Raw genomic sequence first — 15,339 nt, forward strand, 5'->3', positions numbered from 1 at the left:
GCGATCGGGCTGATAACTGTTTTTAGTAGGGATGCTCGATATTGGCTTTTTTACCGATACCGATATTGTCCAACTCTTAATTTCCGATACCGATATCAACCGATACTGATATATGCAGGGTTCCCCCCCCCTGAAAACCGATACCAATATTTTCCGATATCACATTTTTATGCCAATATCGGCCGATAATATCGGTAGGCCGATAATATCGGACATCCCTAGTTTTTAGTGTTCAATGCGAATGCCGTTACTGACGCTCGAATAATCAGAAACGACCCCCCCCCCCTTTCATGTATTCATGATGGAACATAATACCGATAATGTGGATTTGCATCCAGAACAATAGCGGGTTCAGGCGAGAAACGCTACAGTCTACAATGTAATCGACGTGTAGGACTATAACTCAAGCATTTCATGGATTACGATAGACTGCTCTAAAACCATACTTATATTCACCACGGTATAACACGGGAACGTATGGATGGAAAAATTATTTCTTTTTTGCATCTTGACCGGAAGAAACCCAGTGTCAAATGACTATAGTACTGTATCCATATCTATAATATAGAATATGGTTATAGCTCTACAAACAAGGTGATCGATTACATGGGTCTAATGGTTGGCATGAGGCGATAACTTCCCGGAAGAGGCGTGGCACCCAAAGTGTTAAACGTCAAGTGTTCAGGGCCAGGGTTAAAGGAAGTGAGATATATTCAGATCAGAAGCACAGACAGTTCCTGACTAAATTCATCAAAAGGAATCAGATTTTCCAGCCGCAAGGTAGCTTGTAGTGTATTCCAGGAAGAGGGAGCGGAACATCTAAAAGCCAACTCGCCTAGTTTGTGTGGACCTTGGGTACAGATCATAAGTACAGGTCAGACGGGCGTCGGGCATAGCTATACTGCCCTGTAGAAACAAACTTTTTCAAAATGTTGTTATAAGTGAAATTGAACTTGTCTTGTGACAAAGTTTCAGAGTTCAATCTTGCTCTGTTTTTAGAGAAAAGTGCTATAAAGAATTGCAGTAACTACAAAATCACTGGATAGTCAAAGAACTTTAAAGCCACTTCTCTCAGTTTCACTGTTTGCGTCGTTCCTGCGGTTAGCTTCTGCAGGGAAGTATAGCTGCTAATGTTGCGTGATATGAAAGTATGAGGGGAGCATACCAAGAATGGACCTGTAAATACACGAGAGCCAATGGGTGTTCCTCTGTGTAGACAAAGAGGCGCAATTAGCCTTAGTGTACAAACAGTGATGTGTGAGAGCTGTACAGCCAGTCACCTTATTATTAACTAGACACACCATGAAAATGTGATATTTTAAAGGTCGCCTCAGTAATTTTTTTGTAAACTTTGTTTTGATTAGCTAACCTGCACTTCTGATACATGGCCATCTCTAATTAGCTTACCTGAACACCTGGTATATAACCAGCTCTAATTAGCTTACCTGAACACCTGGTATATAACCAGCTCTAATTAGCTTACCTGAACACCTGGTATATAACCAGCTCTAATTAGCTTACCTGAACACCTGGTATATAACCAGCTCTAATTAGCTTACCTGAACACCTGGTATATAACCAGCTCTAATTCATTGACCACATCTGATTTGTTTAGAACAAAAACCCAATTTCACAAATTAATTTAACATATTGAATGAGACGTCGAATAACAAGATATACTAGCAAATAAATGTTTTATTCAGCGTCAACGTTGCAAGTATGCTTATTTGGTATGTGGGCTTGAATGGTACACATATCCTACAAATAATAGTCCTACGTTTTATTTGGAAGCACTTTTCAAGAAACACTGCACAAGAGAACCTGTAAATCAAAACAAGGGAATGTCGTTGGTATAATAAATGCAAAACGTGTTACTTTAGTGCCCCTGGTTACAGACAATGTTCCTTTGGCTGTTACTGTATGGAGCCCAGTCTGAGCCCACAGGCAACCGAGTAGGTGAAGGCACAGCGTGGGCTACAGCGAGTCCGTCTTTGCTCATGAGTCATCTTCCAGTGTATTCTGGGTGCAATTATGAGTAGGGTTGGGCACAGAGAACCGGTTCTAATAAGAACCGGTTCCTAACTTCCGGTTCTGGAACCGGAAGTAACATGTTTGCATTTCGATACTAGACACACCATGAAAATGTGATATTTTAAAGGTCGCCTCAGTAATTTTTTTGTAAACTTTGTTTTGATTAGCTAACCTGCACTTCTGATACATGGCCATCTCTAATTAGCTTACCTGAACACCTGGTATATAACCAGCTCTAATTAGCTTACCTGAACACCTGGTATATAACCAGCTCTAATTAGCTTACCTGAACACCTGGTATATAACCAGCTCTAATTAGCTTACCTGAACACCTGGTATATAACCAGCTCTAATTAGCTTACCTGAACACCTGGTATATAACCAGCTCTAATTAGCTTACCTGAACACCTGGTATATAACCAGCTCTAATTCATTGACCACATCTGATTTGTTTAGAACAAAAACCCAATTTCACAAATTAATTTAACATATTGAATGAGACGTCGAATAACAAGATATACTAGCAAATAAATGTTTTATTCAGCGTCAACGTTGCAAGTATGCTTATTTGGTATGTGGGCTTGAATGGTACACATATCCTACAAATAATAGTCCTACGTTTTATTTGGAAGCACTTTTCAAGAAACACTGCACAAGAGAACCTGTAAATCAAAACAAGGGAATGTCGTTGGTATAATAAATGCAAAACGTGTTACTTTAGTGCCCCTGGTTACAGACAATGTTCCTTTGGCTGTTACTGTATGGAGCCCAGTCTGAGCCCACAGGCAACCGAGTAGGTGAAGGCACAGCGTGGGCTACAGCGAGTCCGTCTTTGCTCATGAGTCATCTTCCAGTGTATTCTGGGTGCAATTATGAGTAGGGTTGGGCACAGAGAACCGGTTCTAATAAGAACCGGTTCCTAACTTCCGGTTCTGGAACCGGAAGTAACATGTTTGCATTTCGATACTAGACACACCATGAAAATGTGATATTTTAAAGGTCGCCTCAGTAATTTTTTTGTAAACTTTGTTTTGATTAGCTAACCTGCACTTCTGATACATGGCCATCTCTAATTAGCTTACCTGAACACCTGGTATATAACCAGCTCTAATTAGCTTACCTGAACACCTGGTATATAACCAGCTCTAATTAGCTTACCTGAACACCTGGTATATAACCAGCTCTAATTAGCTTACCTGAACACCTGGTATATAACCAGCTCTAATTAGCTTACCTGAACACCTGGTATATAACCAGCTCTAATTCATTGACCACATCTGATTTGTTTAGAACAAAAACCCAATTTCACAAATTAATTTAACATATTGAATGAGACGTCGAATAACAAGATATACTAGCAAATAAATGTTTTATTCAGCGTCAACGTTGCAAGTATGCTTATTTGGTATGTGGGCTTGAATGGTACACATATCCTACAAATAATAGTCCTACGTTTTATTTGGAAGCACTTTTCAAGAAACACTGCACAAGAGAACCTGTAAATCAAAACAAGGGAATGTCGTTGGTATAATAAATGCAAAACGTGTTACTTTAGTGCCCCTGGTTACAGACAATGTTCCTTTGGCTGTTACTGTATGGAGCCCAGTCTGAGCCCACAGGCAACCGAGTAGGTGAAGGCACAGCGTGGGCTACAGCGAGTCCGTCTTTGCTCATGAGTCATCTTCCAGTGTATTCTGGGTGCAATTATGAGTAGGGTTGGGCACAGAGAACCGGTTCTAATAAGAACCGGTTCCTAACTTCCGGTTCTGGAACCGGAAGTAACATGTTTGCATTTCGATTCTTAAAAAATAAAATATATATATAATTTTTTTTTACTTTGTTAATTAATACCCTAGTTACAGTACAGCAACCAAATTAAACTGTATCAAGGCAACTGACAATGTGAATAGTATGAAACAAATTAAAGGTTTTTCTAAAAAAAAAAAAAAATCTCATGCGAAATAAGCTGTGACCTGTTTTGACCTGCACCTCAAAGAATTGGAATCGAGAATCGTTTAGAACAGGAATCGAGGCGGTTAGGTGGCCGAGCGGAGATTGCGTTCGTCACCAGCCCCGGAGCTGAGCTGGATTTGCCTGTTCGAATCCAGCTCACAGCTCCGGGGTTGTCACCAGCTTGGCTGGCCGTCTGCACTGATACAATTGGCTGTATCAGAGGGTGGGAGAAGCTGGCGGGGTGGGTCCGGGTCGTTGTAAACAGCGACTCCTACAGTTCGGTCGGGGCGCCTGCTAAGCGCGGATTGGACGTGAGGGGGATAGTGTGGTCCTCCCACACGCTACGCCCTCTCAATGAGAATCCGCGCTGCCAGGTGAAAAGAAGCGGTGATTGGCTGGACGTGTGTCGGAGGAAGCACGTGGTAGCCTCCACTCTCCCAGATGATCTGACTGTGGGGGGTAAGTGCGCAGCGACCAGGAAGGGACTGGGAATTGGCATACGACTAACATTGGGATGGGAGAAAATCGGAGGAAAAATGGAGAAAAAAAAAAAAAAAAAAAACAGGAATCGAAATGGAGAATCGGAATCGTTCAAATCCAAACGATGCCCAACCCTAGTTATGAGTGTAACGCACAGATGCTCAGCTTTTTCAATATGGGTCTTTATTGCTCTTCTGGTTGAAATAATAATCATGGTGCGTCACTGTGCTTTTGATTAGTATATATTAGGGATGTCCGATATTATCGGCCGACCGATATTATCTGCCGATATCGGCAGTAAAATGTGATATCGGAAAATCTGTTAAAAAAAGAAGAAAAAAAGAACAATAATTTATTTATTTTTTTAAACATTTATTTAACCTTTATTTACCCAGGCAAGCAAGTAAGAACCAATTCTTATTTTATTTATTGTCAAAAGTATGCATGTTGGTTTAATTCAACAACAAGAGATATGTAAGTTTTTTAATGATCATATTTTGCACAGATAATGCTTACATTTAGAAAGCCTTTTGAATGCATCCAGTGAAATTATTAGTTACCTTAAATTATTCCGTTTTTTTGGGGGGAAACCCTGCATATATCGGTATCGGTTGATATCGGTATCGGAAATTAAGAGTTGGACAATATCGGAATATCGGTATCGGTAAAAAAGCCAATATCGAGCATCCCTAGTATATATAGCAGATCATCATGCTTATTTGTAGATTCTGGTGATTAGGTTATATATCGGAGCACCATGCTTGCTTGTTAGATTGTGGTGAATGTAGTGTTGATTGTGAAATATTTTCACTTTGAGTACCTCAGACAAAGAACCATATGTCAGAGGAACAACTTGGGCAAACTTTATTATCTAAAGATGAGTTAGTGTTGTGTTCATTCATTGGCTGAGTACTTTCTGGTGATGTATCACATTCACACTCATTGATTTATTTTAAAGCTGCAAATACATGAGCTGTCCAAAGAATTTCAAAACAGACTTATGTTTATTCAGTGCAAGGGTTCATTTCATCCTATTCCTATCATCAGGTTTGCAAAGAAGAGTCGTCTGCATATTTAGTCGTTGCTGTTTTTCATTGAAAGCATTGGTAGAGGGCAAGGAAGGAAATCTTAGGATTTATTTTGTCTAATTGTTAAATCAGTTATCAATAAGTATAAAAATCGTGTTGCACCCAACCTGTGCGTGTTTCTTTCTTTTTTTTTGGTGTGGCCATGACTTCCATTTTTTGTCCTTTTCTTTTCTTCATATCAACATTTGTTTCTCTCTCCTCTCAGGACTCCAAGTCGTCGTCGGGGCGTCCCAGCATGCCGCGCTGTCGGAACTCTGTGGCCACCACGGCGGAGGACCAGCCCCACATCGGCAACTACCGGCTGCTGAAGACCATCGGCAAGGGCAACTTCGCCAAGGTCAAACTGGCACGACACGTCCTCACTGGCAAAGAGGTGGGTAGTCCTATGCACACGCACACACACACACACACACACACACACACACACACACACACACACACACACACACACACACACACACACACACACCTGTATTTGACATTAGGGGGGAAATGCGCTCACTGTCTTCTCCAGATTCAGATTCAGAGTTTTATTTGCCACATGGAAACAATACAATCATGGAGTTTTTCATACAAAATCATAAATACCATACCATGGGCAAAAGGAGCAGGAAGAAGAATAATTCTTATAGCCCCTTATTCCTAAACTAAACAAGTATTACTTGATGGTCGGCGTACAACCTAATTTACACAAAATAATAATTTATACCATATACAAAGAAACAAACAATCCACAGTTTAAACAAGAAAAAATTAAATGATAATAATAATAATAAAGAATAAAAGAAAAAAAAGAAAATATCCCACTATTCAGATCACAGTTGACTTTCATACTGACAAATTTTTTTTCTTTTTGAATTGACAAACACTATTACATCCCTTAAGCTCGCTATGGAGAGAATGGCCACAACTTTACACCAATAACTGAAGGACACATCTGTTTAAGTGGTACGTGCAAACTGATGTTTAAAATTTAATTTCCTCCTACTAAACTCTCTTTCTAAATGAAAAAGATTTAGTAATTTTTCTGGCAGTTTATTATTTCTTGCCCTAAACATAATTAACATTGTTTGAAACTTAACCATGTCTTCAAGTTTAATTATTCTAGATTTAATAAATAATGTGTTTGTGTGTTCTCGATAATTCACTTTGTGTGATTCTTACAGCCCTCTTCTGTAGTATATATAATGGTTTTATATTGGTCCCATAAGTATTCCCCCATACTTCAACACAATAACTGAGATAAGGTGAGATGAGTGAACAGTAGAGTGTTCTCATTGCCTCATACTCTAACATAGGGCTGGGCGATATGGCCAAAAACGTTATCGCGATAAAATTATACAATTATTTTCATATAACTCGATATCGATAATTATCGTCGATATAATGTCTGTCAAGTTTAATTAACTTCTTATGCCCGGCGGCGATGGACGGGCTATTAATAGCATAGATATATATAATAGACTTGTTTTGCTGCTGCGAATGTTGATGTCGTCATCAGTCCGCGCACGTTAGCAGTTAGCCGACAAGCGGAGTATCTCATGACAATGTACTAAATATTACCCTAAAATACTCTCTTCCGCCCCAATATATTGAAACGACGTCCACTGTATACCCCACACTACTATAAACGTGGCCTCAGAATTCACGCCACACACATACTCGGCACGTAAATATATAAAATAGCGCCGTGCAAGCTAGTTATCCTAGCCAGCCTGTTGTTTCTAAGCGGTGTATTCCATGACGATGTACTAAATATTACCCTAAAATACTCTCTTCCGCCCCAATATATTGAAACGACGTCCACTGTATACCCCACACTACTATAAACGTGGCCTCAGAATTCACGCCACACACATACTCGGCACGTAAATATTTAAAACAGCACCGTGCAAGCTAGTTATCCTAGCCAGCCTTGTTTACTACTAGAGTCCTACCTCTCTACCCAGAGGTGCACCGCGGGTCTCCTTCACTGTCGGCCATCTCCTTCACTGATTGGTTGTTAGTGCGTGTGCTCATATCCAAGCTTGGAAAATCGATATATCGAAACTTTGCGACCACGTTTCATGTTTATTTCGAGGAAATAATTTATCGCGATAGTTATCGTTATCGTTTTATCGCCCAGCCCTACTCTAACACATCCTTTACTTTATTCATAACAAAAATACTCTTGGACATATTTTTTTTAACATGTGCTATGTGAGATTTCCATGTTTTTTTTTTGTTATTATCTTTCCCCCCCCCTCCTTTTTCTGATTTTTCTCCCATCCCACTGTTAGTCATTATGCCAATTCCCAACCCCATTCCTGGTTGTTGCGCACTCCCCCCTACTGTTGGTCCGGGAGGCCGGAGACTGTCACATGCTTTCCTCCGACACATGTGCAGCCAGCCGGCAGCCAGCCTGGCCATGCAGATTCTCACCGGGAGAGTGTAACGTGTGGAAGGTCACACTACCTTTCTCCAGATCCTACCCTCGCTGTGCAGGCGCCCCGACTGAACTGTAGGGGTCGCTGTCCACAACGCCCAGGACCCACCCACGGCTTCCCTCCCCCTAACTCAGCCAAACGAGTTAGTATAGCGATCAGCCCAAGCCAAGGCAATGCTGACTCTCCGGGAGTCGAGACCGCAGCCTCTTGCATTGGTGACGAGCACAATCTCCGCTACGCCACCTGACCACCGAGATTTCCATGTTAATTTATCATCCATAATTACACCAAGAAAACTAAATTCATTAACTCTCTATCAACTCCATCTATGGTCAGTACTATATTTTCATCTAGTTTTTGATTGCCAAAAATCATAAATTTAGATTTTTTTCAGATTCAGTGATAGCTTATTTACAGCAAACAATTTTTTTTTAGCTTTGTCATTTCATACACAATATATTCAGCTAGTTCCTTTTAAATTATTTCCAGAGCAAAGAAAATTGGTATCATCAGCAAACAAGACAAACTGTAATAGTTTTGAAACATCACAAATATCATTAATATATAAAAGAAAGAGTTCAGGCCCCAAAACCGAACCTTGCGGCACCCCACATTCAATTCTCATGAGCTCAGATTTGACATCTGCCAACTGCACATATTGTTGCCTATTGTGGAGATAACTACTCAACCATTCAAGAACCATTCCTCTCACACCATATGAATGTAATTTAGAAATTAAAATATTATGATCTAAGGTATCAAAATGCCTTTTTTTTTTTTTAATCTTTTTTCCTCTCCTTTTTTCCGATTTTTCTCCCATCCCACTGTTAATCGTTAAGCCAATTCCCAACCCCCTTCCTGGTTGTTGCGCACTTTCCCCTACTGTTGGTCCGAGAGGCCGGAGACTGTCACATGCTTTCCTCCGACACGTGCAGCCAGCCGGCAGCCAGCCTGGCAGCTCAGATTCTCACTGGGAGAGTGTAACGTGTGGGAGGCCGCACTACCTCTCTCCAGATCCTACCCTCGCTGAGCAGGCGCCCCGACCAAACTGTAGGGGTCGCTGTCCACAACGCCCAGGACCCACCCGCCAGCTTTCCCCACCCCCTAATACTGCCAATTGTATTGGTGTGAACGGCCAGCCAAGCTGGTGACAACGCCGGGAGCTGGATTCGAACATGCGAACCCAGCGTCTCCAGCGTTGGTGACGAATGCAATCACCGCTACGCCACCTGACCGCCCTTCAAATGCCTTTTTTAAATCAATAAACACCCCTATTGTTAATTTCCTTTTATCTGTTGCTGTTGTTATTTCTTCAATAATATTCAATATTCATATTTTGCCTAAAGCTATACTCCAGAGTCTGACAAGAAGATAGATACCAATCTCCTCTCCGTATTCAGTAGAAAGCTATCTGGCTGTAAGCTAGGCTAGCTTAGCACAAATTAATGGAAGCGGATACAGACCACTAGCCTGGTTTAACATCTAGGCTAGCTGGTCCGTATCAGCTTCCATTAATTTGTCCTAGGCTAGCTTGCAGACGGAGAGCTTTTTGCTGAACGCACAGAGAGGAGATTGGTATCTATCTTCTTATCTGACCCCGGAGAAGAAGATAGATAGATAATTTTTTTATTGATTGAAAATTGCATCAACAGATTGCAGAATGGGTACAGTACAGTACAGCTCTATACATACAATTGTTAAGGGGATGCAGACCAGAGAGAGACTTTCGTCTTGTTTACATCAGGGTCCCCCATTTTCAATTCATCATAACATATATGACATACATGACATACAGGTAGACAGTACTGTTGCATCTAGACATTTATGACATATCAGATCTACAAATATACACTAGTACTGTTTATGATACAAAAAGAGTCTAAAAAGAGAGTATATACATTTGAGGGGGAAGAAACTGTACATTGGAGGAGGTTGGTGGGGTGAGGGGGGTAACTGTACATTGGAGGTGGTTGGGGGGGTGGGGGGCGGTTGGGTAGGCGGGTTGGGGGGGGGGGGGGGGATTGTACATAGGAGGGGGTTGGGTTTGGACATTTACACGGGCCAGTTTTGAATTGCAGTCTCCCGTAGATGCTCTTTGAGAGTGGTTTTGAAGGTGGGTAGTGATTCACATTCCTTTACAGCTGTGGGTAGGGCGTTCCACATAAATGTGGCATAATTGCGAAACGTGTTTGTTTAGTCCCTTGTTTGGTGTTGTGGTATTCACTGACCTTTGGGAAGTATTTTGACATGTACATGGGTACCTTAGTGGTGTAGTGTATCTTGTAGACCAGGCCCATTGCAAGTTGCTGTACTCTGTCATCTACTCTAAGCCATCCTAGGTTGTCAAAGTGGGCAGGGTTGAGGTGGGTTCTTGGAGTAAGGTCAAGCAGTAGTCTGACTAGCTTGTTTTGAGATGTTTGTAATTTAGTTTTTAGCGCCTTTGAGGTGCTTTGGTACCATGAGGTGCAAGCATAGTCGTAGTACCCTTGAATGAGTGCTCCTGCCAGAGTCTTCAGGGTATTCTTGTTTACCAGAGAGGAGATCCGGTACAAGAATCTTTTTTTTTTTTTTATACTTTATTGTGTCAAACAAAAACATTTTACATTTAGGTATAGTAAGTGTACCCACATACACATACACAACTGCACCTGTCCATACCTACATACGTACATACCCACACAAATGTACATACGCATATTCCAAATCTTGACACTTTTTTTTTTTTTTTTTTGTACCCATCACCCATACAAAAAACAGGAGACGAAAAACACAAACAAAGGGGCGAGCACCAGCATAGATCCCGGACCGGCACACATCCAACATCCATCCCTACCCGTCCCCACACACACACAAGAAAAACAACAAACAACAACAACAATAATAACAGCAAACAAATAAGAAATTAATAGAAAAACAAAACCAACCAAAAAACTAAAAATTTAAATAAAATAATAATAATAAGTAAAAAGGCTTGAATTTTCATTGTAGGTATACAGTAGCTGTAGGCCTAAGGGGTGTTCCCCAACAGTTGATCAGTAGATCATCACTGTTTCCTGTTACTTAAAATCTTCCTTAAAGACTGATCTGTCTGTCAACTAGTACCCCTCCATAGTTTAAAGAGACCCCATCTTTTTCCCAGCATATTTTCATTCTTATTGATTTTGTAAGTTACCTTTTCCATACTATATATGTCCTCTACAGTTTCTAACCATTTGTTTACTTTCGGGGGTTCAAGTTTTTTCCAAGCTCTTGTAATTTGTTTAAGTGCTGCAGCTCTCAAAATAAAAAAAAGGTATAGTTCTTCTTTTTGTAGGTTTTTGGGGCGTGTTCCTAAGAGTATATCATGTTTTTCTATACCCACTTCCTTAAACATCTGTTCCATTATGTCTAGAATATCTGACCAGTAGATTTGAATTTTTTTACATGTAAAGAAAATATGTGTATGGTCAGCATTCTTCTCCCCACACTCCCTCCAGCAGCCGGGATCATTTTGTGCGTATTTGGACATACTCGATGGTGTTCTAAAGTACCTCATATTTATTTTCCAAGCATACTCCTGCCAAAAGGGTGATTTTATGTAATGGAAGATATCTTTAAAGCTTTGATTCCACTCCTTATCTGGTATGTTTGTTTTCAGTTCCTTCTCCCATTTATTTTTAATATAGCTTAAATCTTCAATTTTGTTTTCTTGGAGCATTTTGTAAATTTGTCCAGTTGTATTTTTGAGGTTATGGCTTTGTTGAGTCTTTATCATGTATTTCAGTAGGGGGTGGAGATCTTCAAGAGTTTTAATTTGGACTTTTTCTCTTAAGTAGCTTCTTACTTGCAGGTATCGGTGAAAGTGATTACTAGGACAGGCATATTTATTAGCTACATTTTCAAAAGAATCCACTCCTTCATTGTACATTTGATAGAAACGTATGAGGCCCTTAGCTTCCCATGTCTTAAAAAAACCGTCAATACTGTTTGGAGAAAAATCTGGGTCCCATGCTATTTGTCTTAAGCAGATCATTTCTTGTTCCTTAATTTTATTTATTTTACATATTTCCCTCCAGATTTTAAATGTGTTATATATAGAGTAATTGTGTATTTTGATCTGTGCTTTTTTATATCTGGAGAAGATCAATGTGCTGAGTGATTCCACTAGATTCAACTCAATTGACTTCCATTTTGGTCTCATCTCGTTTTTCATCCATATTAGAATCGGTTTTACCTGTGCTGCGTAATAATAATTAATTAAATTTGGTAATGCTAGTCCCCCTCCTTCTTTTTTTTGTTGCAAGATTTTGAGTTTGACTCTAGGTTTCTTTTCATCCCATATAAATTTTCTCAGCAGCCCCTCCCAAACGTTGAAACATTTAGGTGTTATGTATAATGGCATGTTTTGGAATAAAAATAGAAAACGTGGCAAGATGTTCATTTTAATAATATTAATTTTTTCAAATAAAGTGAGAGGTACAATTTTCCACCTATTCAGATCTTCCTTTACAGAGTTCTCCAAACTTCCATAATTACACTGATGTAGATTGTCTAGGTTATTCGGTACAAGAATCTAGTTCTTTGGTTGACTTTTTTTATTACATTGGATGCCATTTTGTCACAGGAAAGATTTGCCTCCAGGATGGAACCCAGGTATGTAATTTCATCTTTCCTTGTGACAATATTGTCACCCACTGGAACTGAGAAGCTGTCGGTCTTGCTGAGTTTGTTATTTGAACCGAAGAGAATGGACTCTGTTTTACCCTGGTGTAATTATAGTTTGTCATCAGCGAGCCAGGTGCAGATTCTGCCGAGTTCCGAGCTGAGGGTTTTTTCAACCTGTAACTTGTTCCTGTCAGAGACCAGCAGGGCTGAGTCATCCGCGAACAGGAACAAGTTGCAGTCACAAGCTGACTACATGTCATTTGCATAAATTAGGAACAGTAGCGGTCCTAGTATGCTTCCTTGTGGAACACCACAGCTCACTGTGAGGGGGGGGGATAGAGTACCGTTTACCTCCACCATCTGTTCTCGCCCCTCCAAGTAGGATTGCATCCAGCTCACTGATAGACTATCAAAACCAATTGCGCTTAGCTTGTCAATCAGAATGGAGTGATTGACAGTGTCGAAGGCCTTTCTGTAGGTCCAGCATGACCATGCCGCAGTATTTGCCCGCGTCCACCTCTTGTTTGATGTGGTCGTTCAAATAGAGAAGGCATGTGTCAGTGGAATGGGATGTTCTGAAGCCAGATTGGAATTCGTAGATTGGAATCCGCAAGGTACTTTTCGACCTGTTCGTATAAAAATCTTTCCATGACTTTCGAGATGGAGGTAAGAATAGAAACAGGGCGGTAGTAGCCTGGGTCCAATTTGCTGCCCTTTTTTCTCGCAATTTTGAAGTCTTTGGATACGTCAGCGTTTCCGTTAGCCGGTAATTACCGGTATTTGACCGGCAAAATCTGTTGAAGTCCGACATATTTAATCTCTCCGGTCTTAATGTCCGGTGAAAATAATTCCCTGAGTCTAAGCACAATTTGATTATTTGAATTGTATTAAAATAGGCTAAAATTAAATAGCCTATGCGATGAACGAAACAATCATTACATTTGTTTCATCGTTGCTTCTAATAATGACAACGACGTTGTCAGCGAGAGCTTAGTGCTGGGTGTGCGAACTTTTGTGAAGCTGCAGAGCCGGAGCAGCAGCAGCACAATGCAGTACTCCAGCAGTACTCCAATTCAGCCATTTTCAATTCAATGTTGGGTGGGGGGCGCTGCTGTGCGGTCCCCAGAAAAGAGCCAATAACTGCTGAATCTGCTGCTCTGCATCGACATACTCTCGCAAATAAGTCATTGGGAGTAGGAGAGAGAGAGAGTCGTCACGCAAACCCACGATAATGTTGCCGTCTCTCTGTCAAATTTCTCAGTTCTTCGCTTGATATAATTAATACAAATGTCCAATATAACGGAATTCGTTAGCTCATAAAAATGTGATTATAACAGACTGTTGTTTATTAATGTCGGGCGACTGCCCACAGACACCTATTTGATTTAAAGTCGGCAGCAGCACGAGTCTCGGGACTTATTTTATTTGGAATATAATGACTTTATACGCAAAAGTAGCCTAGTTTTAAGTAAAAATATTATAAATCTACATGCCTTGATGATGTCATTCTTTTGTTTTGTTGTCATTCTTTTGCCTATCAATTGTTTTTAAGCTCAATAAACTCTGACCGGAATTTCTCTCATTTGACCGGACACTGAGGCCGGCAACAATTTTTTCTAACGGAAACCCTGGGATACGTGTCCCTGTTTTATGGAGAGGTTTATTATGTGTGTGATGACTGGGGTGATGGCGGCTCCTGAGTCTCTTAGACATTTGGAGGGGATATTGTCATGGCCAGTGGCCTTGTTTGGTTGGAGGACACTCAGTTTTTTTTATTACCTCAGCTGTTGTTACCATTACTAGTTTGAAATCATCTTTGCGGACCCCTAGGTTATTGTAGTAGGCTAGGATGTGTTCTGCCCCAAAATGCCCTGAGTGGGAGGGTAGTTTATTTACCAGTGTTGTGGCTATGTTTGTGAAGAAAATGTTTAAGTAATTGGCCACATCCAGCTGGTCTGTGATGAGCGTGTTAGGTCTTTATGTTTATATTTGAAAATCTTGTTTTAAGTTTTTTACTGCAGCCTAGTTGATTATTGATTAATTTCCAAAGTTCACAGGGTTTATTTTTGTTTTCCTCCGTTTTTTCATTGATTAAATTCTTTTTTGGAGTTTACGTCATTTCTTAGTCCGTTTCTTTGCAGTTTGAGTTCAGTCACGTGGGCTTGGAGTTCACTGCTCAAGCTTTTGGCAAGCTTTGACTGACTTTTACGAAACTCTGAGCATTTTTTGTCTCTGGTTTTCATAGTGGTCAATATTTCGGAGTGCATCCACGGCTCAGCGCGATTTTTTACCCTGGTGGTTCTTAGGGGGGCCATGTTGTTTAGTATTGATGTGAATTTGGTTTTGAAACCAAGCCATGTTTCTTCAACCAGTATACCACTGAGCTCCTCTGACCAGACTCTCCAGTTCTTGGTTAAAGGCCTCGCTAGAGTAGGTTTTGAAGTCTCTAGATGTGACTGTTTTGTGATAGCCGGCCTTTTGTTTTAGCTTTTTGTGGGTACAGAATATCATGTAATGATCACTTAACCCGCATGCTATCACCCCTTTATTGGAGATCCATGTCCCATAATGTTAGTGTTCCTTTTTAAAGGAAAGCAAGTTTACAAAACAATAGGGGTGCACCGATATGAAAATTGGCCACCGATACCGATACCGATTGTTCAACTAACACAATCGGCCGATACCGATACCGATACCGATAATTGTGGCAAAAAATA

General features: G+C 40.5%; 1 protein-coding gene across 1 annotated transcript in view; it reads left to right on the top strand.

Annotated features, from left to right (window-relative positions):
* Positions 1 to 15,339, top strand: part of mark2b (MAP/microtubule affinity-regulating kinase 2b) — a gene marked incomplete at its 3' end in the record, with an annotated part of 338,660 nt that overhangs the window by 175,117 nt on the left and 148,204 nt on the right. Inside the window, 1 exon segment of the mRNA XM_084315862.1 lies at positions 5,758 to 5,925. Within this exon segment, the coding sequence (XP_084171988.1) occupies positions 5,758 to 5,925 (168 nt within the window).

Source organism: Notolepis coatsorum (assembly GCF_963971535.1).
Source record: "Notolepis coatsorum genome assembly, chromosome: 1".
In the NCBI taxonomy this organism is placed as follows: Eukaryota; Metazoa; Chordata; class Actinopteri; order Aulopiformes; family Paralepididae; genus Notolepis; species Notolepis coatsorum.